Source organism: Pezoporus wallicus, unplaced genomic scaffold, assembly GCF_028554395.1.
Source record: "Pezoporus wallicus isolate ANWC-B61680 ecotype Strahan unplaced genomic scaffold, APGP_CSIRO_Pwel_v1 contig_13766, whole genome shotgun sequence".
In the NCBI taxonomy this organism is placed as follows: domain Eukaryota; kingdom Metazoa; phylum Chordata; class Aves; order Psittaciformes; family Psittacidae; genus Pezoporus; species Pezoporus wallicus.
Window position 1 is genome coordinate 233,659 of NW_026635291.1, and position 27,904 is coordinate 261,562.

The 27,904-nt window shown below is 44.0% G+C and overlaps 1 protein-coding gene across 1 annotated transcript in view; it reads left to right on the forward strand.

Annotated features, from left to right (window-relative positions):
* Window positions 1–1,615: 1,615 nt before the first annotated feature.
* SKI (SKI proto-oncogene) overlaps window positions 1,616–27,904 on the forward strand; it is a 97,094-nt gene continuing 70,805 nt past the window's right edge. The window contains exon 1 of the mRNA XM_057417643.1: window positions 1,616–2,933. Coding sequence (XP_057273626.1) covers window positions 2,022–2,933 — 912 coding nt within the window. The 5' untranslated portion in view covers window positions 1,616–2,021. The remainder of the gene's footprint in view (window positions 2,934–27,904) is intronic.

A 27,904-nucleotide genomic window follows, 5' to 3' on the forward strand; every position in this document is an offset into this window, starting at 1 on the left:
TCCCTGTCGTGTTATGTGGAGCCTGAGTACACGGTGCCGTTCTGGTTTTCTGCTTGCTCTTCTAAGAGGTGTTTGGATATTTGTTCGCTTGTTCTTCCTCTCGCGGCCTCATCTACCTGGTTTTAGGCTGCAATGGTGAACTCTTCTGGAGGAGGCTATCAGGATGGTCGGTTTGCGCATCACTCAAGGTTAAAGGTACTGTGGTACAGGGAGTTTCCTAGCAGTCACCTGGGTGTCAAAGCGCTCTCCAGCCTCGTTTTGGTGCACGCAGTTGAGCGAGTGTGGAGGCACCAGGCGGAACCTCCCAGCTTGCTCCGCACACCCGCGCTGGGCGCCGCTGGATGCATTTCCCACCGTTCCCACTGCGCAGCCCAGCTCCATACGTGACGTCACTCGCGACTAGGGAACTCCGCGCCCCCGACCGCACCAATGACGTCACATTAGTGATGTCAGCGCGCCGCCGGGGCCGCGCCGGGCCGGTAGGGGGCAGGGGAGCAGCGTGGCGCGTCGCTCGGTAGGGGGCGCTCGCCCCCTCTCTGCGGCGGGGGTGGCCCTCACGTGCGCCGCAGTGGCGGCCGCGGCTCGCCCGCTTTGCGACAGAGGTGGGCTCCACCGGCCCGGCCTCGGGGAACGGCTGCCGGCAGGGCCTGGGGCTGCTCACCCGCGCACCTCCGCGGCGGTGGTGCCCCTGCGCTCCTTGCACGTGTTAAGGCGTCGCGCGGTCGGGAACGCGGGCGCTGCCCTCGGCTATAACCCGAGCCTGCACGCCTGTGATTTCCGCCCAGAGAAAGGGTCGTGGGCTCCAGGTCGAGCCCAGGCGTTGTAACCGGCTCTGGCGGCGGACGCGCTTTTGATAGTTCGCTTTTTCCCCGCTATACCGGAGGAAAGGAGAAGCCACCGCCCTCCCGCCCGGCCTCTGCGGCGCGGCGGTCCGTGAACCCAGCAGTTTATCCGGCGCGGGCTGTGCCGGCGGCGGGGGGAGGCGGGCGCTGTTCCTGGAAGAGCCCGGCCGGGGAGTTGGTCACATTCTTGGCCGGGATTCAATGACTGAGGCAGACACCAACAAACAGAGCGGGCAGCAGCAGGCGGAGGAGGAGGAGGAGGAGGCTGAGCCAGCCTGCATTAGCTCAGCGCTCAGGCACTCTCAGTCTCCGCTGGAAAGAGGAGCTGGGAGGATGTGCGCTCTGTTACCGCGGCTCCCCACGGCACGCTGAGAAAACCGGGAGAGATAAGGGAAGAAAGGGCGAACGGAGAGACGAGGAACCCTCCCGGACCGAGCTGACGGGCCTCGCGGGGGAAGGAGCCTGCTTATCGCTCGTCCGAAGCCCCCGCGCCGCCTTGAAAGTGCCGGAGATTTGGGCCTTTTCCTTTCCTCCTGCGTCGCTCCCTTCCACAGAAGCTTTCCGCCTCCCTGTGCTTTTCCTCACCTCCCCCCTCGCCTTCCTGCCGGTGGATATGGACAGAAGGGCGATCACTGCAGAGCAGCAGCAGCCGCCAGAACATATTTGAGCCCGTGGAGCTCGGAGCGTGGCACAGACTTTTTGTGTTGCTGTGGGTGGTGAGGGAGTGTGTGTGTGTGTGTGTGTGTGTGTGTGTGTGTGAGAGAGAGAGAGTGAGTGAGTGTGTGTGTGTGTGTGTGTGTGTGTGTGTGTGTGTGGAGGTGTGGGAGGCGGGATTGCTTTGCCTGGGGGGCTGGCTGAGGGGCTGAGTGCTCGGATGAAGACCTCTTTTTGCCGTGACTGTGCTCCATCGGGGCAGCTGGAGACTTGGAGGGTTTGAGGTTGCAACGAAGTAAGAGGAAGGAAAAAACGAAGAGAGAGACACGCATACAAAAGGATATATTTCCTATTCGTTAGTGGATTGTTAAACCTGAGTGGGAAGGAGAAAAGAACAAGGGTGGGTTGTTTTATTTTGCTCGATTTTTTTTTTTTCTTAAAAAAAAATCCCTTAAGTGGATTTGTACCAGGGTGGAAGATAACTGGGGATTTTTGTTGTTTGTTTTGGGAATAGAAACTAAAAAAATGGAGACTGTAAGTAGAAGCAGCTTCCAGCCTCATCCAGGACTGCAGAAGACCTTGGAACAGTTTCATCTGAGCTCTATGAGCTCCCTGGGTGGCCCTGCTGCTTTCTCAGCACGATGGGCACAGGAGATGTACAAGAAGGACAATGGCAAAGACCCAGCGGAACCTGTACTGCATCTGCCCCCTATCCAGCCTCCTCCTGTGATGCCTGGTCCCTTCTTCATGCCCTCGGACAGATCTACGGAGAGGTGCGAGACCATCCTGGAAGGGGAAACAATCTCCTGCTTCGTGGTGGGTGGAGAAAAGCGGCTTTGCTTGCCCCAGATCCTGAACTCTGTGCTCAGGGACTTCTCCCTGCAGCAGATTAATTCGGTGTGTGATGAGCTACATATTTACTGCTCCAGATGTACTGCTGACCAGCTGGAAATCCTCAAAGTCATGGGCATCCTGCCCTTCTCTGCTCCTTCCTGCGGGCTCATCACTAAAACTGATGCTGAGAGGCTTTGTAACGCCTTGCTTTATGGTGGCACCTATCCTCCCCACTGCAAGAAGGAATTCTCTAGCACAATTGAGCTGGAGCTTACGGAGAAGAGCTTCAAGGTGTATCATGAGTGCTTTGGGAAGTGTAAGGGACTCTTGGTGCCAGAGCTTTACAGTAACCCCAGCGCAGCCTGCATCCAGTGCTTGGACTGCAGGCTTATGTATCCACCTCACAAATTCGTGGTCCACTCTCACAAATCTCTGGAAAACAGGACTTGCCACTGGGGCTTTGACTCTGCAAACTGGAGATCCTATATCCTCCTCAGCCAGGATTACACTGGGAAAGAGGAGAAAGCTAGACTGGGCCAGCTCTTAGATGAAATGAAAGAAAAATTTGACTATAACAACAAATACAAGAGGAAAGCCCCCAGGGTAAGTGATGCCTTTGATTTTAAAGGGGGTGGGGGGAGAAAGAGAAAAGAAATTTTCTCCAATGTTGCTAACAGCCGTCGAGCCGTCGAAATACCCAATTTGTTAGCAGCTGCTTTTCCTTTGAGTCATTTAGCAATCTAATCGTGTTCTTAATTCTCACCACGTGTGTGTTAATGGAGACGAGCAGCGTTTGAGGTGGCACCTTTTTTCCTCGGCTTGTATTCTGAACTTGGTAGTTAGAGTTTGTTTAAATGTTTGCATGGCTTACTATAGATGGAACCTGATCTTTGAAATCCATCGCCCTGCCCCAGACGTTGGTAGGACGTATGTGATTTCAGGTCTTGAGAGCTTCAGTTAGGAGTCAAGACAAGAAGGAGGCCAGAAAAAAACAAGTCGGTTTCTGATCGCTCCAGAAGCAAATACATATGTTTTTTATATGATCAGCTGCATGCTGCCAAGGGTGGAGGTGGAGGATAGAGTGTCTAAATGCTTGCATTGAAATAACAGTGTTGGCTCCTAACAAAAAAATCCAGACAGTAGCACAGGTTACTGGTGCTGTGTGGAACGTGAATGGCCAAGTCCCTGCTTTCATAGTATCCCTGTGGAGTCTCCCTACCAGACAGGCTTTTGTATATTGGATTATGTATACATTCAGCAAAAGAATCTGTCTCGGGGCAGCTGCAGCAGGAGCTTAAGGTATGCCGTGCCTCGTGTGCTGAGCCAGACAGCTAAAGCACAGTATTCTTTTAGGTGTCTTGTTTTTCTTTCAGTCCGAGCTGCCTTTAGCTCCCAGCATCCTTGGTGTCTCGGGGAGGGAGGCTGCCTTCGAGCTGGCAGTGGGACTTATCCATGGGCAGTGGTGGGACCACAGAACCTTGAGGCCTCACTCACAGACTCCAGGGTGCTGGTGAGGGTGCAGAGCCTGTGGGGTGAGCAATTGGCTTCCCCAACGCCCAGAATACGGTTAAAAGCAAACTCTCACCTACTGAGCTTTACACTGCGAGTTCATTGGCTGGATTTTGGCTGGTCTGTTAGAGATCTCTGAACTTTTCTTTGGTTTTATGTGTCTGGAGCGGATGGCAATAACACAAGCCTCAAAACAGAAGTAACGTTTAAAGCCCACTGAGAATGTTCAATAAAATTCTTAATTAACTTATTAAACACCTGCCTAAAGGGGCAAATACACTGCCTGAAATAGACTTAATAAATGGGACTCAAATAGAGGTTTTGTTTGTTAAAAACACAACAAAAATGTCCAAACACAGCGTTTGTAAGATACCCTGCCCAGGCAATGCAGTAATTCCTCCTAGCCTGAGACGCCTGGCTAACCCATATTGTGGGGAAGGAGCAGAGGCTCCCTCTTCAAGTTCCAGTTTCTCTCCTGGTCTTGTGCTCAGCCCCCGTTTCAGTCCTCGCCCTCACCCCTCCTCTTCCTCCCGCTGGAGTGTCAGAACTGCTGTGACAAAGCTAGGCTGTAATGAGCCACATTATCTCCGTGGTTGGAGGTGGATGTGTTTTTAATGGCTTGTCTATTCTCCGTCAGTCATGTGCTAAGATGGAGTGGTGGGATGGATGTATATGAATGCCTGTGCAAGGAGAAATCTGCTCTGAAAGCAGAGGCATTTTGCATGTTGGGAAATGGATTTTCTAGGGCAGGCTTCTTTGGGAAGCAAAAGTAAGAAATCTCCAGATTTTTTGCTCAAGAAAAGGTACTGTGTTCCTGGCTTGGCCATTTACAGAATTTAATTAATATCAATGTTGGTAGAGGTGCACTTTCCTCTTCTTCCAAGGCTTTAAAGCATTCTGTTCAGTTAGATGATTTATCCCAGATGAACTTGCAGGTGGAGAACAAGAGAAAACTACGAAGTCTTGGCTTTGCCTGAGTTTTTTGGTGACCCTTTAATAGGTCCTAGATCAGAACATGGCAAGAGCTCTTCCCCCCGCCACCCTCCTCCAAAATCTGCACGCAGCACAGCTCTTCTTGCAGAGGGAATTCAAGATCCTTAATACTGGACACCAAAAATTATGCTATCTATTGCACAGAATATGGTGCCAGAAATCTGTCATGATAAGATGTTACAGTCTCCTGCATAGGTTCATTTGGGAAGTGGCAAGGAATTTTATGGGGAAGAGCAGTGGCGAATATGTGCTCAGATGATGGGGTAGGGAAAAAAGAATGCTTTGTCATACACCCAGAGCAGGACTAGACTCAAGTTTCAAGGCTTTAGCGTCGTCTTCATGGCTCTCCTATTAATGTGTTGCAGTCTTGAGGAGACCCTGGCAGTGCTGGCAGAGTTTTGTCTGCTTATCCTTCCTTTTTCTGAAGTCTTTTTTTCCATTGGGCTCAGCTAGCGGATATCATATGCTAAGGTCATTTGTGTTGTAGGAGTGTGTGCAGATAATTATGGAGAGATTTAATCAGGCTCTAAGATTGGTAGACTGTGGCTAGGGGCAAGTAGCGTTGCAGTAAAGTTTAGATGCCTAGTAAGGAAATGAAAGGATGGTCCCATGACTGTGTGTTCGTGTTAATTCCTGTTAGTCCCTGTGGGTTTTGTGTGTCTGTTGGGCTCTGTGTCTGTCTGTCTCTGTGGATGAAAGGGTGAAGCATATGTGTCTTTGTGGTGGTCGTCCTTTTTGATGTAGATCTCTGCGTTGCTTTGTTCTGTTTTATACAGAGGTGTTGGTAATCTGCTGTGACAGATACTCAGTCCTCTCTCTACTTTCAAGAGTGGGCTTTTTATCAGATTCTGAATTTATTTATTTATGTATGTGTATACACTGCTTTGTGTGATGTGCTTTCCCTGGGCTCCCTCAGTATGTTGGTAGCATGGGATTCATATGACCGTTTAATGGCTGTTTGAGCAGCAGTGAATTTTTTTATCTTTTTCTGTGTCTTCATGAGGATATGCAATGAGGTGTATACAGTTCTGCCAGCACAGCTCTGCCTTTTAAGGGTCTGACTTAAATGGAGGAGCTGGGTTGGCACAAGCCCCCGGTGCAGACTCAGCGCAGTGGCAAACCTGCCTTTTTCCCTCTCCCTTCGTTATTTAGTTTCTTTTCCCTATTTATTTTTTTTTCCCCTTGGTGTGGTTTTGAAGCATTGCTACACAGCAGAGCTTTACCAGGTACTGCGTTCGTGACATACCCTCTACATGCATCAAGTACCCGTTGTACACATCTATCTGTCAGTAGCCAGAGATGTATGCATAGATGCAGATACATTGTCTCTCAGTCAGCCTGGTTGGGTGAGCAAGATGCGTGTTGCTTGGTCTTGCCACTTGCAGAAGCAGCTTTCATCTACATCTGTGTGAAGTCGGCAAAGGGTCTTAACCAAAAATTGGAGAGAGTTGTGACAGCTGAGCCCTCACTACGCAGGAACCACAGAGGCCTCAGGCGCTTCCTTAACCGTCTTCTAAAATTTAGATTTCTGTATCCTCACTGTTCATCCATGGATTAATGATTTACCTTCTATAAACTCCTTCACTTTCCTGCCACTTCCCAAAGCTATGTGTCTTTCCTTGAGCCATGTGATAACTTCTCCATTTCCCTATGTATCCTTCACTGGATTTTCCACCTTTTATGCTCATGCAGGGTTTTTCTCTGCTTTACCTTCTCTCTGGTCTTTTCAGAGTCTCTGTACATCAGCATGGCTTTTACTTGAGTGAATGTTCTGTTTCCCTGCCCGTCTCATTTCATCCATTACTGGTGTGAAGAACAACCATTACATTCTGGGAAGTTTCTAGAAATGTCAAACATGAATAACCTCACAGGGTTGCAAAACAGGGTCCTAGAAATCCATCCTCAGTGCCAAAGCCTTGTTCTTGAGCTCAGCAGCTGGTGCATGTTGAGCACCACTTGCTTGGTGTAGATAACAGCCTTGGTGTGTGTCTCATGCAGTCTTTCCACGGCTGTGTGAGACAGCGCTGTGCCTTCTGAACATCAGCATGCCTCCTCTAGGATTGAATGAGTTCAAAAAGCAGGCCTGAAGGCTTTGTGGGTTGCTGTTTGCAGTGAAGGAGGGTGGGTTCAGCTGTCTCTTTTGAGCCCTTTTTGTCTTTTTTTTTTTTACTTATTGAACCGAGTGACATTTGTCAGTGCTTTCCTGTTCCTACCTGTGTGCCAGACAGCTGTACTTGCAGTAAGGCTGGATGTGATCAGAGAATGAAGGAGCTCTTCTTGCACACGTGTGAACACACCCACACACGCCAGCGCTGCAGCGTTCCCACGGTTCCAGTCCCAGCAGCGCTTCTATGAAGTAGCTGGAAGCTAGAAGCGGCATTCTGGGTACTGACACACAAATGAGCACAGGAGGCCTCCCACCTGATTTCACAATGCCTACCAACCTGGCGCTGCCACAACACGCAGCTCTCTCAGCTGGAGTAGGGTTTAGCCAGGTCAAGTGTGCAGCCAAATCAAAGGACAGAAATTGCTGCGAGTAGAGTAGTGCAGTGCTGAGGTGTGGGGTGGCTGTGGGCGTTCAGGGGCTGCACAGCGACTGTGCTTTATGACCATCTGAAATCCTGCAGTAGTAGAGCTGGAAGGCATATATTTCTGTATCCTAAGGTCCTGCCTCCTGCCAGTAGTAACCTTCTTTATTTGTTATACAGTATATCTTTTATATATATATTTATTTGTTAACAGTATATCCAACAGTAGGTGTTGCAGAGAGACTCCTGATTTTATCCACAATGTATTTATTCTTTTTGGTAAGAACTAACTTGATAAATACTCATGGAAAATTTTGCTGGAGACCGGAGAGTTCAGTTGTTTTATCATGGAGCAATGAAGTCATTTGTCTTCTTACCTCAAGAATTATATTAGAGACCCTTCAGTAAAAATTTTGATGTCCCTAAACAAAAAACGTTGAAGTCTTGAGGCAGTAACTTAGTTCAGAATCCTTTTACAGCTTACAAGCTGAACTTCAAAACAGACACCACGCTTAAACAAAGCCCTGTGAACCTGAGGAAATGTTTGTGTTCAAGCAGACATCAGCACTTTTTTCCCCAAGCTTGCAAACAGTTCTACAGATGTTGTAGATCAAGAACAAAGCAGCAGGTACATGCATGTGTGTTAGACAAAGAATATGCTGCAAATGATGATCTAATGATGTTGAGTCAACTGTGGCTCTCTGTTGGCCCAGAATAGTTCCTAAGCTCCTGAATTCAGTTCTCCTGAATTAGGGAGGGAATCACATGCAGTCTCTTCTTTTGCAAATCGCTGCCTAAAATGTTTGAACATCTGCCTCTCCCTTCATTGTCTGGGCTGTCTCTCTTGCCTCTCCATTTCTGTGGTTTCGGGCTTGGGCGTATGTTCTGCCCAAACAGTAGCATGCTTTGCAGATGTATGTCAACAGAGCTGATTTTTGGATGTGTGAGGAGCCCCACACCTGGTCTCTGCCGGGATGTGAGTGTAGTTATTGGAGCTGGGGCTGACTGACCAGCAAAGGTGTGTTTGCACTTGCTGAGAGGCGTGTTTAGATCCTTGTTGTAAAAGCATCTGGAGATGTCTGTGTGAGGCTGCTTGGAGCATGTCTAGACAACACAGCAATTAAAATCCTGGCAGCCACTTGGACCTTACCTACACCTTCCTGGGTTCTCCATGCTGCTGGAACGAGGGGAACTTAGGGGATATATTGAGGTGGTTGAGCCCAAGCAAGATGGGGGTATCTAAAGAGGTGAATTGTCCATCCTTACTGAAAACTCATGTTATTCTTGTCTATCAGCAAAGTTATTTTGGCAAGGTAAAGGACTTTGAATGGCACTGACTGCAGTAAGGAGTGGGCAGGCTGTCTATGGCTGGTGATAACTGATGAGAGGAACTCACAGTGCTGGCTTGGCTGGCCAAACTGCTTTGCCATCACACAAAGAATTGCGTCTCAATGTGTGCAGTACTTAGACCCAGAAAATACTTCAATTCTCACCTTTTGTGTGATTTTTTTAATAGGCAGACTTTGGAATTGACAGTATCCCTCTTATTTAGAGGGAACCGTCTTGGAACAGTTATGCTAAATCCAATGGGGGATTCTTGGAAAGAAATTAGAGCTTAGGCAAAAGTAATTTAGGCTGAACTGTAGAGAATCTATCAATAGAATACTATCCATTACTAACGTAAACTATTTTAGCTGAGTGGCCATAGAGCACTTAATTCAAATTGATCTTTGTGTACAGGAAGCATTACTTTAAAATGTAGTAATATAGTGTGGTTTTGTTTTAAATTTGTCAGTTATAGCATGTGTGTGTGTGTTGATGATATGCTTTATTAGATAATATCTAATTCATTTGTATGTGTTTTTTGAATCTGTGATTCTGTGAATTTGGATAATCTACATTAATAAATCTGCACATCTTTTTGGGGCCGTTTCACTCTCTCAGTCCCTAACATAGTCAATATATGTTTCCGGAAAATAATTACAAAGAAGCAAGTTTGCTCTGGAAGGATGTGCAAAGGAAGTCCCTTCCTTTCCTTGTATAGCCTCATATGTCTTATGTATTTCATTGTCAGTGCAAAGATTCAAATTCAGTTTATTACTGAAGTCACCCATTCCCATGTCTTCTGGAATGCACGAGGTTAATCTGAAGGTTAGGGCTCTGGGGCTGGTCCTTCAGCTCTCACTCCAGCAGTCAGCCAGTGTAGTAATTGGAACCAGTTCACCCACAAACCACAGAAGACTTGTGTATGTTTTAGACTTCTTCCTGTGTGTTGACTGGCAGTCACAGAACAGAGGGGCAGATTCTGGCCCAGAACATGTCAGTGTTGGGACAAAGGAGCTTCACTGAGCTTGTGGGCCTGTTCTAGGGTTGAGGGCAGAACCCACAGTTCTGCTTCTGCAGTATTTTAATTTAGCTCATTGATGAGCTTTTGTTTTATTTGATGGTCCTCTGATCTGGATAGATCTTACTGGATGGGGTGGTGGTTTCTGCAGCTGCCAGGGTTCAGACTAAAAGGGTTTTGTCTGCTGGTTGCTACTTGCAATTGGATTCTAGGGGTGAAAGCCTGCTGGCTGATGGTGGTGGGCTCCTCAGCACCCAGCTAATTATTTTGCCTTGACTTTGGTTGGATGAGGTAACAAAACACTGATTCAAATTCAGGCTCTGATCCTGTCAGTGTTTGTGGACAGGGCTGTCCTGGAAGCCAGTGGGAATTCCCATGTGTGGAGCTCTTGTCATTGACTTCATTGATGGTTTGGTTGCTATCACATAAAATTGGGCTTTTCTAAGGACTGGGTGTGTATTAATACAACCTGATAAGCTGCATGGTCATATGATCTCTTGAACAGGTCCTGCCTCCCTTACTCATGTGAAGTAGTCTTTCCTTGGTTTACCAGTCTTATTTAAAAAGTCACGGGAAATGGACACGAGGATAGAGACTCTGTGGATATGTAAAAATTGCAGCATCATTCTGTATGCCGGAGGTAAACAGCAAAGGAGCTAATCAATAACTTGGTTTCTGGCTTTGTTGTTTATTGATTTATGTACAGTTACCTTTGCATGTGCTTTATAGAAAATGTGACTTGTTTTTCTGTGGTGTGTTTTTTTAGGTATTGTTTTAAATTGAAGCTGTTTGTGTTTCGGTGTGGAAATCAGTTGCACTGGAAGCACAAGAATTGCTTAGGCTTTACGGAATAAAAGACAGCAGCAAGGTTAACAAAATAAGATCCAGCGTAGTGCTTGTGTTTTCCTATGACAGATTTCAGTGATAAATTCAGAAGACATGTACCCTGTGCTTTGTTCTTCGTTCTCTGCGCAGTCAATGGTATCGTTTTAGAGAATAAGGTCATTGACTTGGATTGCTTCTTGGTTTCTCAACCCTTTTCACCAGCCAGTTTGTGTAACGTCTGTCTGAAACGTTGAGTAAGGGCATTGAAATAGCAGACAGGATATCAAGTGTTCGGAAGTCTGGGTTAAGTCTAAACAGGCAGCTCTGGCTGGTGAAAGGGGAGCAGCAGCCCCTGAGCTCGGTAACACATCCGTCTCTGTGGCAACAGCAGACTGGTCTTTGCATCCCTGTTGCAGCTTCTCCCCTCTGCTCCCTTCACACCCCTGTAATTAATTGTGTGTGGGTGCACATCTTTTCTAGAGATGCGTCTTGATTGTTTCTTAGTGGCACAGAATTGTGTGTAATAATGTCTCTTTCTAAGGATTGCATAAGTTGAAGCGGATTTCTCCACTGGGAGAATTATGCAAGTTTAAACTGAAATGTATTTACAAAGCTCTTATGTATGTGCTTTCTGACTCTCAATGCAGAAGGTGATTTATTTGCATCCTTAATTGGACAGCATCTGTTAGGATTGGAAGGAAACCCATTCCATATAATTTCAGTCATATCCTGCATTTTTATGAAGGCCCCTACCCCCTTCTGCTCCCTATATTACCTGTTTTAGAGGCTCAGATTCTTCATGTCCAAGGCAGGGACACCTTCCACTAGAGCAGGTTGCTCCAAGCCCCTGTGTCCAACCTGGCCTTGAACACTGCCAGGGATGGGGCAGCCACAGCTTCTCTGGGCACCCTGTGCCAGTGCCTCAGCACCCTCACAGGGAAGAGCTTCTGCCTAAGAGCTCAGCTCAGTCTCCCCTCGGGCAGGTTAAAGCCATTCCCCTTGGCCTGTCCCTACAGGCCCTTGTCCAAAGCTAATCTCCAACTTTCTTGTCAGCCCCTTTAGGTATTGGAAGCTTGTTACAATCCAAAGAATTAGTTTTGTGTGGCTTTTTGCTTGTTTATTTTTTTGCCACAACAGTAATTTTTGCAAAATGGGTAAAGCCATATCTCATCTTTGGGCCACATTCAGCAGTAGACAGAGTAGAAGTGGGAAGTGTTGTGAAGTACTCTGTTACACTGTTCAGTGGATTTGCACAATTTGTTCAGAGGCCTTGGTCTTCACAGCAGAGCAACCCAGGAGTTCCCTTTCTAAAGCCTGAATTTTCTAGAAACATTTATGTGAAAATGTTTTCTTATAATTGCTTAATTGATGCTTCTCTCAGCCCAGTTGATTCTAGAGGACAGATGGCATAATATTATTAAATTACTGTATTTTAATTATTCTGTAATTTTTAATTATTAAAGCTCTAAATACAAAGGGAAAAAGAAAAAGTAGTGATACAGGGGGAAAAAGGAGTAGAGAGAGTTGGCAGTGCTGTAACTCCTATTGGCTTGTGTTTCCCATATTACCTGCATCATTTACAGCATTGTTTAACTTATCCATGTGTCTCTTCAATAAATCTGGTCTCTCTGAAGTTTTGGTGACAACTAACCTAGCTGTGCTGAGGCAGGAATGGATCTGTCTGCACACCTTGAATTAGAGATCAGGCACTCAGCGCTTTGTGGCTTTAGCTTGAAATTCAAGTTGCTTTGAGTCATCCCTTTCCTCTTTTGTTTAGGTGGAGAAAAGGAGTGGCTGGGAAGGGCCTGCAGCTAAGAAAAGAAAGCATGGAATTAGGTTTTAGAGATGTTAGTCTTGGCATTTGGGACATTTGCATTTGTACTGGTTGTCACACTTTGCTTTATTTTGAGTTTAGCAGTTCACTGTTCAGGATGAAAAATGTTACATATCTTTTTCCCATTTACGTGACACATGCTTACTACCCTGCAAGAGCAGGAAGGAGCTGGAGTATGAGCTGTGGTTTCAACCAGTTTAGTAGTAGCAGCCTATGGATTGTCCTACCTATAGTTTCCATGCTGTGGTGCACAACTGACTCGGGTTTTTTTCTGATGGCAGCTTCTAATTTTATCAGCCAGAAGACAGTCCACTCTTCAAAATCCAAAATGAGTCAATTGAGACCAATTCCTAAGAAGGAATTGGACCTACTGCCTCTCTTGAATTGACGGGGTAGTTGAGGCAATGTTTTGCTCTGTGGTTTGACTCCAGTGAAGTCAATGGGCTTGGCCCAACTTTATCAAGTGCATCTTAAGAGTGGAAATTACTTGTCATAGCTTCTGAATGCAGTCACTTTCTCCTTACTGGTTATGATTTGGGGGTCAAGTTCTGCTGAGATTTTACAAGTGAAAATGTGAGTCATGTGCAGGGTTTCAGTGGCATTAGCTTTTCAGAAGTCTGTTTCAACATTTAAATTCTACTCTTACAAATTTACATAAAAATTGATAATTCAGGTTTGTAACAGTTTTTCAGATTTGCCCTCACTAGCTGGACTAATTTCTTGGTGCAGTTTGCCCTTATCACTTGATTTGATTTCAGTAGATTCACACAAAACTTGATATGTTTGTTTCTAAGAGGGACGTTCATTCACGTTCTCCTTAAAGAGCAGCTGGATCCTCTCTTATCCTTACATTAAAGTTGCTGTAGTTTTTGTGTAGTTTCTTTTCTTAATTAACCCACCCCCTTTTGAACTCCTTCACTGCCTCAGTCAAAACCGTAATCCCCTGCGACATCTGAATAAATTGCTGGAGATGGTTTGAATGTCACGAAGTGAGCATTAGATCTCAGGGAAGAGGAATATGGAGACCCCTGGATCCTGTTTCTAATAAATCTCTTAACTAGGAAAAGGTTGCTTGATTTTTTTTAAATTTTAATTTAAAAACCAGAAACAAATTTGGCTTTAAATTCTAATTGCAAAGGAAAAATTGAGTTGCTCCAAATTCACCCCACTAAATCTACCTCAGTAATGATGAAAAAGAGGCTCCAAGCTGGCTTTGTGTAACTTCTGTTTTGGCAGAGGAGAGCTGCAGTTCTGTGGGTTAGATTGCTGTAAGGCGAAAAATGAATTGCTACCCTGGAAAAGCTTCTTAAATGGCTGGCATGGCAGAGCTGTGTTCCGAGTTGTAGTTTGGAGAAGTAAGTTCATCATGAGTAGCTCTGTGGCTCCTCTTCCTGCTGTTGTGGACACATTGGTAGCTCGTTGTTTCTGGGGGTGATGGTGGTTTTGTTTTCTGGTTTGTTGGTTTGTATTTTTTTTCCAGGCTCCTTGCCCGAGTGCATCTTGGGATTTCCCTTTTGCTGAATGAGCTGCTTGTGTGAGAGGGAGGAAGTGAGGTCCCTTCTGGATTAGGAGGGAATGGGGGTGGAGGGTGGGGAAATGTCCTGTTTCATATGCAAAGCACACTGAACTGGGAGAAAAAACCACATGAAAACCTTTTAAGAAAACCATCCATGTCACAGGCTGGTGGAGCAGCTGCTGGCTTTGTTAAGGAGAATATTAAGGTCTCAGAGACTTGCAGAACCTTTGGAAAATGAGATAAAGGATGGGATTTTTATTTTTTCTTAAGATACAAGCTGAGGCAAAAGAAGTAATCTCCTTATCAATATCTGAATGGAATGTAATATCAGTGATGTGATACCAGCTTACACAACAGTCAGAATCTCAGTGAGATACGCTGTTAGGGCTGCTCTCCACTTCCTGAGATTTTGAGTGTAAAAATGGTCCTGAATCTTCAGTTACATCAGTATTAGCTGTGTGCGTTTTGATTGCCGTTAAGTTTCTCCTGCTTGGTCTAGTAAGTGATCTAGCAAAAGAAAAAAGTAGCTCTTCTGACCTTAACAGCTTCAGCTGAGAGCAGTAAAACCTGTGCAACAGAAGAGCAATCTGGTTGAGAAAATGCTGCTTTTTTTTCTTGTATCAGTGATCGACATCAGGAATTGGATGGGAAAGTTTCCATAACACTCAAAGTGAGGAGGGCAGCTACACTTTGCCTGTAGTCTCCAGTCCTCATCCCCATCTGGGTTGGGTCAGTAGGAGATCAATTAAAATAAGATTATGGTAAAAAAAACCAAACAAAACCCCAGACCCTTGCTTGCATTTGTCCTGTTAAAGATAAAATAATGCTTAGTGTTAAATTCCATTTAATATATAATGCAGATGCAACTCCCTAGCTCTTGCCTTTTTATTACTCAGTCTCACATGTCCAAGCAGGCACCACTGCAGAGCATTAGTCTGGCTTAGGGCTGCAGTGTCTGTTGGAGTTGATGACAGTGTGGTATCAGCATCATCTACATTATTGGCACGAGCAGTGCGAGGCTGACCCTGTGGTCAGTCCTGTCGTTGTTCCTAAGCTTGTATGTATTCTAAAACATGATTGCTTCAATTCCTGGAATAAATGGGGCTGCCATTAGATTAAAAAGTTTGTTCTTGGGTTATTGGTATAAGAAGCCTCACTTGAAAAAGGAGGCTATGAAAAGGAGCAGCTCGCAGAACTGCCCTTTTTGTCAGGATATGCAAGTAGTAAACTTGATGGCAATCTCACCTAATCCTGTCTTACTAATGGTGCAACTCTAGGCATCAGAAGCATTCTGATGTTTGGTGGCTGAATTATAAAATCCTTTTGCATCAAGATAAAGAAGCTAAATGTCTTTTGTATTGCTTTTATTTTTCTAATTTAGAAGATCAGAAATGATAGAGGTTGATAATGTAATAATGTTAACACTTCAGTCACAGAAATATCTCTGTTGCACAAGTACAACATTCAGAGACAGAAGGAAGTGCTCTGCTGCAGGCCTGGCAGGTTTCTGGTTTGTATGCTGAGCTCTTTTTTTGTACAACATTTCCAAATGCTAAAGAATCCCATCCTTTAAAAAGGGAAGTATGGCAGCATCATTTCTGCAGTGGTTACCTCCCAAAAGTGAGCAGATATTAACTTCTGCTGCAGTATCTGCCTGTGTCTGGTAACAAGCCTGAAACAATGAGTCCATTTTATGTTGGGAAATTGTGTTCTTGACTCTTAGTATTTATCCACTTAAAGAAAGAAAATCGTCATCTGACATCCTTGGAGCAGTGCTTCTGTCAGACTAGTTTCGTCCTGCACGCTTCAGGTCATTTATGAACCATGTAGCTGGCAGATAATTGCATGTTTTCCTTGACTTGATTTAATCTTGGAGTCAAAGGGTTTTTTTCCTGCCACAGATCTGAAAGTTTTCTCAAACCTTTCTTAAAATTCACACTAAATTTAGTGGCAGAGGCATGCAGACATTGACATTTTTTCTCCTACAGTGATTGAAATGAAGTTATTTGGGTTTTTTGTTTTTTTTTGTTTTTTTTAAGCTGAAATGGATTCTCTTGGATGTAAACCCATTTTTGGGAGTAACAGCTGTGCGTATGAGCAGGCAGTAATGATCACAGGTTACAAGTAGGGGAATAGTTAGCATGGCTATAAAACATTTGCTGTAATTCTGAACGTTGCTGTTGGAATCACTTATGTTCTAATGTTCTTAACAAAAGAATGTTGAAAATCTCAGCTGAAATTTTCTATTTCATTCAGAATCTGCCATTGCGTTTTCTCATTGCCCTTGGTTGGTTTTACAGAGCTGCCTTTTGCACAAGGAAGTGCTTGTGTAATGCCCAAGCCATTCCCATTCCTCAGTGAATGATATGCAAATCTAGTCAATTAAGCAGGGGGGATTTAATTAGCAGTTTAAGTTCATGTGTGAAGTGTCTTGCCTTAATTACTTAACAGTTTTGTTGCAAATTTGCTGAGGGTTTTTTTTTCCCCACAGAACTATCAAAACTGTGATTTTTTTTTTTTTTTTATTTTTTTTATTTTTTTTCCCCCCTTTCTTTTCTTTCTTTCATTTTGGTAACTTTTTCAACTCTCAAGTATTGCCCAGTCCCTATGCCTCCTGCGTTGCTCCTGTGTGTGCATCCCTCTACTCAGAAAGCTCTTGTCAGAGCTGCGGGGACAAAGCAAAACTCTATTGTCTCAAGTAGAACAATATATTTAAAAAAGAAAAAAATAAGGATTTTTGTTCTTCAGATATGGAATGAAAGGCCTTTTTTTTGTTTTGTTTTTTTTTTTTTCTGTTGTTGTTGTTTGTACTTAGATGACACCATTGTAGTAGTATCTGTGTAATAGTCTAATATGATTGCCATGCCTTGTATTGAATGGTGGCTTTTGTTTCCTATTCTGTCTGGCCAGGTTGCTTTTCTGCATCACTGCAGTGTCAGTTTGTTGCTGTATCAGTGGCGTTGCAGTGATGGTGATGCAAATAGCTCAATGATAATACAAACAAGAACACTTCTGGCTTTTTGTTATACACCTTCTCATTTGAAATATCTGAGCATGTGAGAGCGGCACCATTTGATTCTGTGGTTCCCAGGCCATCCCTGCCATTTGGAGTTCTGATGGGGCTGTCTTGTGGCTTTGGATTTGATTTCTTAAAACATTAAGGGTGGGAAAATGCGTGATGGAAGGTTGTGGTATTGCCCATTACTCTGTTATCACTCATGACTTAAATATGCATCAGTTCTGTAAGACAGGTTATCAATTGCTGTTTTTAGCAATTTAGCTATATCACTTCTCGGTTTTATATTGACTGTCACTCTGTATTGTTTGTAGAGGTCTGTTTTGGAAAAAACCCTTTGTTCTAAAAGCCCAGTATGCATTTTAGATTGGGAAATCACACACACAAAAAATCCTTGGAGCTCAAATGGGTTGCTCCATAGTCTGGCCCAGGTCCATCTGATTTAAAACACTCAAATTCCAGCTAGATGTTGGTTCTTTTCTTCCATTTCTGTCTTTAATCCTCCCTTCTCCCAGTGTGAGAATCTCTGGGAATGGTATAACTAAGGCAAAAACCTGGGAGACAGAAGAAAAGAGATTAATTTCTATAAATGCCTCCCTCAATAGGCCCAAATCACATCTGAATGTGTCCCAGGACAGATACAGGTATGTTGCCTTCCCTTCCCAGCACAGCACGGCAGATGGTCTGGCTGCAAAGAATCCTGGCATGTTGCAATTTTTAGTATAACTTGGTACAGTTCTGTTTTGATACCCATTTTCATCAACAAAAATAGTATTTATCCCTATGATAGCAGATCTATCAAAGCCAGATATGAATTGCAAAATAGAGTTTGTCATCTGTTGTCGCTGGCATACTGGCTCTAAAGGATAACCTGGCTTTCATGCTCTTAGCCTGTAGGTATTTCTCTCTCCCTCACTCCCACCTCCTCTCCTGAAGTTGCCCAATACCAAGGTGCTGCTATAAATGCACATAGCCAAATAGGATTGGTAACTCCTGAAAAAGTCTGAGGATGTTTAGCCGTGAAGCATCTTGGTCTTCAGAGGAACTACAGTATGTGGCCAGTGTTCCTATGGTTCCTTAAGGGACCCTGTTCTCATTATGGTGAACCACTGCTCGTTTCTGTAGTTTGGATACACAATAGAAATGCTTGGGAAGTCAGGGAAGAGCGTTGGGTGGCAGGATACTGAGCTGGGCTTGCCTAAGTGAGCACTTGGGAGTACATCTGGTGCTCTGTGGCTTCACCAGTAGTTTCTTAGGATGATAGGCTGTGTGGCTTTTATGGTAGAAGGGGTTTTATTGCATCTTGATTCCATTGCTGTAGGATGTTGGAGAGCCCTTCTCTGATGGACTTAAAGTGTCCCACATCTGTGTCCCACAGCAATATGCTGATGGTGATTCTTTTTTACTGCTTGTCAGCTCCAGTTTTGGGTCAGTGAACGTGAGCATGTACGTGTATGAAGGAAAGGCCTGGAAGGAACAAGAACAGGATTGTTACTTAGTCCGCTACGCCACAGATTTGCAGGTATTACCCAGTGATTGTTTTAAAGGATCTGTTCTTTAGGATCTGACGACAAAACTTCTTGGTTTTCCACCAGTACAGTTAGAAATTTAGCTCATTTGTCTTCTACAACACACAAACTGCCAGTAATGTCACTCTGCAGTTCATGGTGTAGTGGTGACATCCTCAGTTTAAAGCTTTTTGACTTGAAAATGGGCTTTCTACCAACCAGGAGCTCGACAGATGAGAATAAGGAAGTACTGCATTAGTTCTGGTGACTAGTTCTTGCATCTGTGCATCTGTAGAGTATAGATTTTAAATAATTTAAGGCACAGATTACTGCCTGCAGTAGCTGTGTTGTTAGAATCATTTCAGTCAGCAGACATCCAGACTGGGCAGAAGGCAAGGATGCTCAGGTTTCTTTCAGATTCTTTGATTAAAGGATCTTAAAGATTTACTGCAGCACCATATGATTGGAAATTCACCTTATTAATAATTCTTTTTATGAAAACAGAAGAAACATTTCTGAACCAGAAAACCAGAACTCCTCATTCCATATCACATCTCTTTGTAAATTGCTTTTGTAAAGCAAAGCTGTGGTGTAGTTTTTTTTGTCTTCTTTTTTTTTCCCCTTTCTTTCTACATCTTACAAGTGAGGATTGAAATCCCGTATGTATCTGCACCACCTCAGCCCCCAGGATTAGTGGAAATCACACACTTCTAAAAATGTATTGATAAAAACATCCACCTTTTCATTGGATGTATTCATTTCTTAGTTTTTTTCTGTGCTTTTCCAAACTAGGTTCTGGAGGCTCTTTCTTCAAATTTGATATTATTGTTAATCTTAAGATCTTGCCTCTGTGCAAGGCTGTGTTTTAATAGAATTTCTCTCTGGTTCAGCCAGGGCAACCCTTTTGTTGCACTTTCTTTGGGATAATGTTCCCATGTGCTGCAGAGGTGCTGACACATGACCTCCTTACACATAGAAAATCCTAAATGTCCTGCCCCTTGCCAAACCCGTCACACAACTGCCCATCACCCCCTTTTCAGGATCCCAGATGGTAAATAGCAGCAGGAGGTGAAAGGGGAGCTTTGTCTCCATTCTGAGTCCTGTTTTAAGTATTCTGTGTCTGTCTGTATCCCTCTGCTTTTCCCACTCTGCCCATAAATTAGCAAGCCAGCTTTTCTGACAAGGGAAGACAAAATGTCCATAAGCTGCAGTAGCATCACCTACTGAAGATAACATCTCTGAACAGTCCTTAGTTTCATTTGATTTGATTGCGATCTCTTCTCTATTTGGGTAGAATTCTGTCTGGCCTGCTTGCTACAGTATTTAGGGAGATGCAGCTTGTACTGTGTATCAGGCTGCAATTGAAGTTTACCTACAAACTAAAAAAAGCAATCCCTCCAAAACCACCCCCCCAGACCCAAAACCAAACTACAAAGATCTGCTTGTCTTGTTCTCTTGGTTTTTAAAGCTGAAATCACAGGAGGAGCAGCAGTTTCTGCTAGATGGGGAGCACCAGGAGCAGCTGGCTTTGAGTGTATAAAGGGATTTATCAGCCAGGCAGAGAAAGTAGCAGAGATGTGGCCAGAGAATGCAGTGCAGACAGAGCTGCTGTGCAAATCTGTGACCGTTCTTAGAAGCTCTGCTTTGCTCCTAGGGTTCGCCAGGCAGGATATTGTCTCTGCACACTCTTTCTGTGGAGTTCCCCTCAGTGGCAACAGTTTCCTCTTACTTGGTGCAGGAAAGATGATGTGGGCTGTTGTGCAGGGGGGCAGTTGTGTGGAATAAACTGTGCTGGTGTTGCTTCCGGAATAGTCTTGGCAGTATCTGTACTGAGATAGATGATAGCTTGGTATTTGTGATTGGGGTAGTAGGTGTGAGTGACATATAAAATGTATATACGTTGATCTCCCAGAATGAGGTATCACATGAGGTAGCCGTGTGTTCATCCTGAACCTGAAACGTGGCAGCTCTGTCTGAGATTAGTCTTTTCTCTGACCTGGACTGCAGCTGACATAACAACTTTCCAGTTTCAGCTGGCTGGAAATGAGACACTGGTGAACTGAAATACTGAAGGCTTCATGGAGTGGGAGTGCAAGGCCTGTTTACTCTCTGGTACCTGAAAGGGGTATTCGTTTTTGTTTGTTTGATTTTACGTTGCAAATATTGCTGTAGAAATCCTGTGTTACTGCCAAGTTCCTACCTAGCTTTGGGATGCCAAGTGATTGTCAGCTGGGAAGCTGCTGGGAGGGTTTTAAAGCAGTATTGCCTCTTGCAAATGCCATGGCTCTCAAATGTAGAATGAATTCACATTGGACCATTTTTTAATGAGCCTTCATTTTTAAGTGATGAGCAGTGTTATGAGGAAGAGAGCTCTTCCTCTGTTTTCTGGGTAAGAATATTCTGCTTTCCACATTGTAAGTTAATTAGCAAAGGTCTTTTCCTCTGGAATCTCCTGCATTTCTCCTGACCTGTAATTCTATGTATAGTCGTCAAGTAAAATAGATCTGATGAGCTCAGTTCTGACACGTTGTGTTTTGACAGTACATTTTGTTTGTACTGAGTCAATACTTTCGAAGCTGTAGTTGCATGGTCACTTTAATTTGATATATACCTACTTGCTGCCAAAACTCCTTTTGGCTTCTGCCCTAACACCAGCCTACTGTTCCTGTCACCTTCTTTGACTGTCACTAGCGCTTTTATGGCTGCACAATGTGCAACAGCTCACGGGGGAATCAATCTGCCTGAAAATTAGTCATTATATAAGGGAGAGTCACAGAAATTAACTAAACAAATGTGCTGTTGAGTGTACAGAAAAGGTGAGTCAGGGTGGGCTGGTTGGTTTATTCACTGGTATTACATGGTATTATTTCTGATTGCCAAAGGTAGGAAGGTTTCAGTTAAAAGCGGTTTAATCGTAGAACCAAACAATATAAGGGACAGTCTCACAATGGTGCGAGTGTGAATTAAATAGAATCAAAGAGTACTTCTTTAGGCCTAGCTTCTTTAAGTTGTTAAACTTTTGTGTAATAGACGTGGCTGCTAAAGATTAGGTCAAGTGTCTGTTCTTTAACACCTTATTAGGCTGTTGCTCTCAACGATGAGCTGCTGGGAATGCATTTTTTTCTTTTTTTTTTTTTTTTCTAAGAAAGGCTTTTGATGGATGAAGATGTAAAATGAATAGAAATAGTGTCTCCCTCTTCCTCTTTCCTCCTACTCGGCGCTCACACACAGTCAGCCCTGGGGTCTTTTCTTTCTGTGTGGTTGGCAGAACAGAGAAAAGGAAGAGAGAGAGGTGGAGACTGTCTGGGACCCTGGTGCTGTCAGGAGAAGAATAGTGGTGCTGTTAGCGCTAAATCTGAAGGGACAAGCTTGTGTGTGTATGCTGCAGCAGCCAGTGGGCTGAATTAGTGGCCTTTAGTCACTGCTAAGAGGCTAATTGAGTCACTGGTACTTGCTGATTAAACCAGCAAATCCAATAATGGATGGATGTGCATGTTTGTGTTTGGTTCTGTGCTCTGAAAAATAATGCAAGGTTTTCCTTAACCCTTTCCATTTTGCTCAAGTTATGTAGTAGCTTAAGGAATATCAAAGCATCTAAATAAATGTTTGGGGGAGATCTTATTCTATTCTTTTCCTCCTGCTCTGTGCAGTGGGATTGGATGAGAAGGCATTACATCAGTTCCAGTAGCAATTGCTGAACTCTACCATTTTTTAAATTGCTGTCTTAAGTGAGCCTTTAGTTTAATGTGGGATAATCCAGATTGTGAGGTAACAGAAGGTGAAGAACTGAAGCCGTCCATGATGGATGATGCATCAATGCCATGTAGGGATGGCAGGTGAAGCCTATGTTGGAATTTTGGTGGGCATCCACCTTGAACCACTCCACCTTTCTGAGTTGTGTTAGCAATGCACAGGTGATGGTTGCACCACTGTCCTGGGTTCAGCAGCAGCAGTCATTTTTCTCCTTCTTAGTAGTTGGTGCAGTGCTGTGTTTTTTGACTTTCAGCCTGGCAACAGCGCTGATAACACCAATGTTTTTAGTTGCTGCTCAGTAATGTTTACTCTGACCAAGGACTTTCTGAGTCTCATGCTCTGCTAGGGAGGAGGGGAAGCCGGGAGGGAGCAGAGACAGGACACATGACCCAAACTAGCCAGAGTGGTATTCCATAGCACAGCACGTCATGCCCAGTATATAAACTGGGGGCAGTTCCCAGAAGGGCTAGATCACTGCTCGGGTCGGGCTGGGTATCGGTTGGTGAGTGGTGAGCGGTTGTGTTCTCTTCCCTTATTTCCCTTATCATTATTATTATTGGTGGTAGCAGCAGTGGGTTTGTGTTATACCTTAGTTACTGGACTGTTCTTATCCCAACCTGTGGGAGTTACATTCTTTTGATTCTCCTCCCCATCCCTCAGGGAGCAGGGGGGAAGCGGGGGGAGTGAGCGAGCAGCTGCGTGGTTCTGAGTTACCGGCTGGGCTTAAACCACGACAACCACTGCTGCTGAGTATCTCATGTAGTAAACGCATAAACAGCTCAATTATCAGGTATAAAGATCAGGATCAGAATGTAGGTAAAGAAAATTCTAGTTTTGTGTGTGGGTCATGGGGGGAGTACACAGAGAATCTGCAAAGCTGAACTAAACTTTAATACACCCTTACATTATATTTTCTAATCCACTGTCACTCCTGAAATCTGCCCACAGGCTCAGGGCCTGCTTTGTTTTTGCCCAGGGTGGTTGTTACGATGATTGTGGCTTGATTGACTGCAATGGAATTATTCTGAATTCAGAACACTCAACTGGAGAGCAGAATTAGCTTCTTGTGTTTTCCTTTGAAGTATTCAGTGCTGCTGTGCTGAGGGCATATTGCTTTCAGTGATTCTTTCTCATTGCGGTTTTAACGTTTAAGGAGAACAAGATGCCTCTCCATCTAAACCAGAAGGACATGGATGAAAAAATAGGAAGACTCATAGAGGCGAATGGTGGGTTCAGAACCTTGTGAGTCATTGCAGGGAGATTGACAGTTTGGGAACATGAATGTGGAGGAGTGAGGATGGGATGCTCAGGGGCTGATGAGATAAGGGAGTCTATAGAATGTCAGCAGAGGGGTCAGCAGCAGCGGGCATCTCATTCCAGAGTTAAACTTAGGCATTGGGAAATGGCATTCCTTGATGGCAAACGCAATCTGACAGTTCTCAGCTAGCTACAGTATTCACCTCCTCCCTCCCCCCCCCCAACTGCATATCAGTGGATGCTTTGGAGATCATGTCTGTTCTTGCCTTCAAAGCAGCAAGAAGAAAATATTTAAAGCCACAAGCACACCTTGGAGACTGCAGGGTAAGTCAGGTTAGCAAGAAATTTCCATGTAAGTTGTGTCCCTGTTCAGGCAGCTGAGTTCTTTCTTCATGTGGTCAATGTGTTTTACCTCCTATGCAGAGCTTTTTGCAAAAAAAAAAAAAAAAAAAGCCATATGTAGCTCTTCACTTCTGTCTGTCCTCCTTTCTTTTCTTTCTTCTTCTTACTGTGCATGTGAAAGAATTCACTTCTGTTCGTGGGCAGGCCTGGACTGGATCAGCTCCTGGAATTAGCTACACAGGAGTTCATTCATTCCTCCTCTGAAATTACTTGGTGTTTGCTAGGATAACTTGTTATTGTTATTACTGAAGGTGCAGGGAGGTAAGACTGCTTTAGTGGGTAGGGCAGAAGATTGAGGCAAGAGAATTTTTTTATAGTCTCAGCTCTTGACACCATTTCACTGGATGACCTTGGGCAAGTTACTTCACTGTGAAAAAGGACTAACAATATTTACCTCCCTGCCCAACAGGGGTCTTAAAGAGGATTTCTGTGAAGCATTTTTGCATATATACAGGGTTGTATTATTGCTGAGAATTGTTGTTTCTTTATGAATATATATGAAAGGTGCTAAGACATTACCTCATCTTGGCAACTCATTACAGGCTTGTGGTTTCTCTGAATTGAGGTGGTGGCAGAGACAAGGAGTGTTGTCCCCAGAAGCTGTTGACATCCTCAGAAGAGAAAGTGGCAAACCCCATTTCTCCTTCCTGATTAGCACTGTGTTAAAAGAAAAATGTATTTATTCTGAGCATGCAGCCCTTTTGGTAGCATTTTGGGGAAGGGGCCTAAGAAGGCTCCTTTTGGACTAAGTATGTATTATTTTCTGTAAAGCTTTTTGTGAGATCCTATAATGCAGCTCTTCGTGCTGAGGGAGAAGGGGAGAAATCATGATGAAACATTGTGTTATAGTTTTATTTTTGACTCCTGATGACTGGGCTTTGATGGGGGACTCGGCATCACAGAGACCCACAAGGAGGTTGCACAAGCAAGGTCACTCTTGTGGTGTCCAGGAAAACTTACTCTTTCCATCAGTACCACAGTGCAGCTGTGACAGTGGTCATCACTGGGAGGGTTTCCAGTTTGTAAGGGAAAGAAGGATGTGATCCTCATCTGATTTGGTCTTTTACGTAGAGTAAGCAGGAGCATTGCAGGGAGATCATAGCAAACCTGTGTTGTTGAGGGAGCATTTCCTTTGGCAGAAAATAAAAACCATAGGCATAAGGTTGCCTATGCAAACTGTGATGTGCTGCGGCTCAGAGTGACTTGATACAGCCATGACCTTAGACTGAACTACTGCACTGATCTGTAGTGGTGTTGGTGCCCATCCAGCCACCCACTGCTTATTTTACCATATATATGTATTCCCAGATGGCATGTGAAGAATTAGTGGCATTGAATTTGGGCCTCTGGCCGTTACTCTTGAGCGCTGCCAGTATTTCATCAAGGTTCAGTTGTCCTGTCTACTTAAAAGGAAAAAAAGAAAGGCTTTTTGTTTTGGGTTGTCACAGGCCTCCATGTTTGGGTTGAAGCTGTTGACGGACAGACGTGCATGAATACCGAGTGCTTTGTGATAAATGTTGCAGCCTTGTGGTTTGCAGATCTTCTCAGGTGATGTGAGTCAGTTGTATAATGACAGCTATCAGATAACATCTCCTGTCCCAGCTCAGAGTGAGCAATCTTAGATTTTAGTCTACTGTGTTGGCAAGGCAAGTTTAGGTCAGATAGAAACCTGTCAAAAGCTCTGATCTGAATAAATAACTGTGCTTCCTCCTGTTCTGATGTCTTGTAGCTTGTGCTTTTTGGCCAGAATGTTAACGCTCATCTCTAGGATCTCCTTGTATTCACTGTACACATTGTGGGTAGAATGAATTAAAAAGTGAGCTTGTGGCATGAAAAACATAAACTGGTGTGGAATGGATGTAGCATCACTGCTGTTCTCAGGAGTTTGTTAGAAATTTCTAGAGGGCTCCTGTCTCTTCCACAGGTCCAACAAGTTGAAGGGTTCAAGAGATGCAATGGACTTTCACACATTTTAGGGGGAGTGCTGTGATAAAATAATTGGGTTTCATTACATTAGTAAAACATTTAGTGCTCACTCTTCCCCTCTAAAAACCTGCCAGAATACCTTCAGGAGTGGACTTCTCAGCATGGCTGCCCATCTCCATGTCCCTTTTCTGGGACTCATCCTTGCAGCTGGTTTTCAGCTCAAACTCAGCTGAGACTTCCTGGAGTTCTGCACTCGCTCTCAGGGTTTTTTAGTCCAGCCTTTTGACCAAAGGCTGCTGGGGGTTGTCCACTTTGGTTACAGAAACAACTTTATTTTTGAGCTTTACCACAGAAGCTGTAAACCAGAAATGCTTCATGTGAGCAGGTAGTGTCCAGTCTCCAGCTGAATCCCCTGCAAGATTCTGAGCTGGGATCTCTGTGCATTGATTCCCTAGTTGACAGGGCCATCCATTGTGCTCTTTGTGTTGTAGGTTTCTTCGTTTCCTTAAGCCATATTTGTATTATTGTTTCTTTCAACACTTAAATGTATTTTTATTCTGTGCATGTGACTTCTAAGCAGATGCGTACCTTTATTCAGAGAAACATACTTAGAGATTTCATGTGGGGTTTCTCCATTTTGTGTGTGTTAATGTTTGCAGGGATGGAGTATGTTGTAAAGTGTGTGTTCTTAAAGCTCTGTGCTTGTGTGGTTTAAAATGAATAAGCTTTACCTTTCAAGCGAACAAGCATGCTAGTATCAAGGGTTTGTGAATTATAAAAAATCCTTTATATGTATAAACCACATTATCTACAGGTTTATCTCCATATTCAGATTATTGTTTGGAGAAAAGAAAGTTAATTTCAGTAATGGAAATGAAATTAAAACTTTTGTTGTTGTTTTGAGGGAAGTAGATCTCTCTTGGACACAGAACATATCTTGCACAGACTGCACGCAGCATGCTATGTGCAGAAGAGAAAAGCCTGGTGGATTTTTCAGTAGAGGTAGGAGTTTCTGGATGAATTCTCTTCATGTTAAGGTCGGGAGGTGTTTGTGGTTTGTTGTGGCTCTGTGTGCTCTAACCATGATGCCTGTATGGGTGTGTGATCACAGCGAGGTGACCTGTGCTAACAGCCAGATGTTACAGGGCTGTGGTTGGGGCTGGTTGAAGGATCAAGAAATTGTGTTTAACCTGTTCATTTGTCTCCTGCCCCAACGCATTCTCTGTTTTGTATTGTAAAGACAGGTCTTCATGGATCTACCATTTTAAAACTGCATCATCAGGAGGTTTCAGGTTGATGATTTGTGTAAATCGGAACTTTCCAGCTAGTAAAAAAGTTTCACTTGAAGCAAATACTTTGTTTCCTTGTTTTGCACACAAGTACAGTGATTAGGTCTTCCTCCCTGTGTTCCTGGCTGGCTTTTCACATTGTCATGTTTGTATTTGCAGTGAGATAGGGATGTCACTTATCACCTGATTCTCCTATGCAAAGGGCTTGTCAGTCAGCTTTCATCAGAAGTATCTTTTTGTGAAGTACAAAAGATACTTTTCAATACACTTATATGCATTTTGTGGCACTTTTGCATCACCTTTCTACTCAAGTGGCAAAGGGAGTTGAGTGTAAATGGGAAATAGTTTGTACATATTAGGAGTAATACTGCCTTGGAAGTGCCACACATAAAGTGCAGATGATTATTGTAAAGTTCTCGTTCTGGTTTGAGAAGCAAAGAATTATCTTTGAAAGAAGAATATGGGCAATTATTCTGTATTAAATGTGCTTTCTTTGTAAAAGAAAAAATGGTAAAGCACTTGAAGATGCACTGGCATGAATGGTGCCATGAAAGGAGAAGTCTATGGCAATAGAAAGGAATTTTGCATGTTTCTGTCCAGTGAGAGGGCTGCTCCGAACAGAATTGGATTGTTTAGTTGAGATGATTCTTGTTCAAGAAAATCAAAAAGGCTTCACTCCTGTCATAACAGAAATGGGTCACTGTCTTTTTTAACTGGGTCAGAGGAGTTTCCCGCATAGGAGGCTCTTACCATGTTTGGTGAGGGTGAAGTGTTGGAACAGCCCAGTCCTGTTAACTCTTAGTGCAGGGTGCTGCACTGTCTGCACGAAGTAGTCACGAGGAAACTACCTGCCCTGATAGATGGAAGTGTTTTC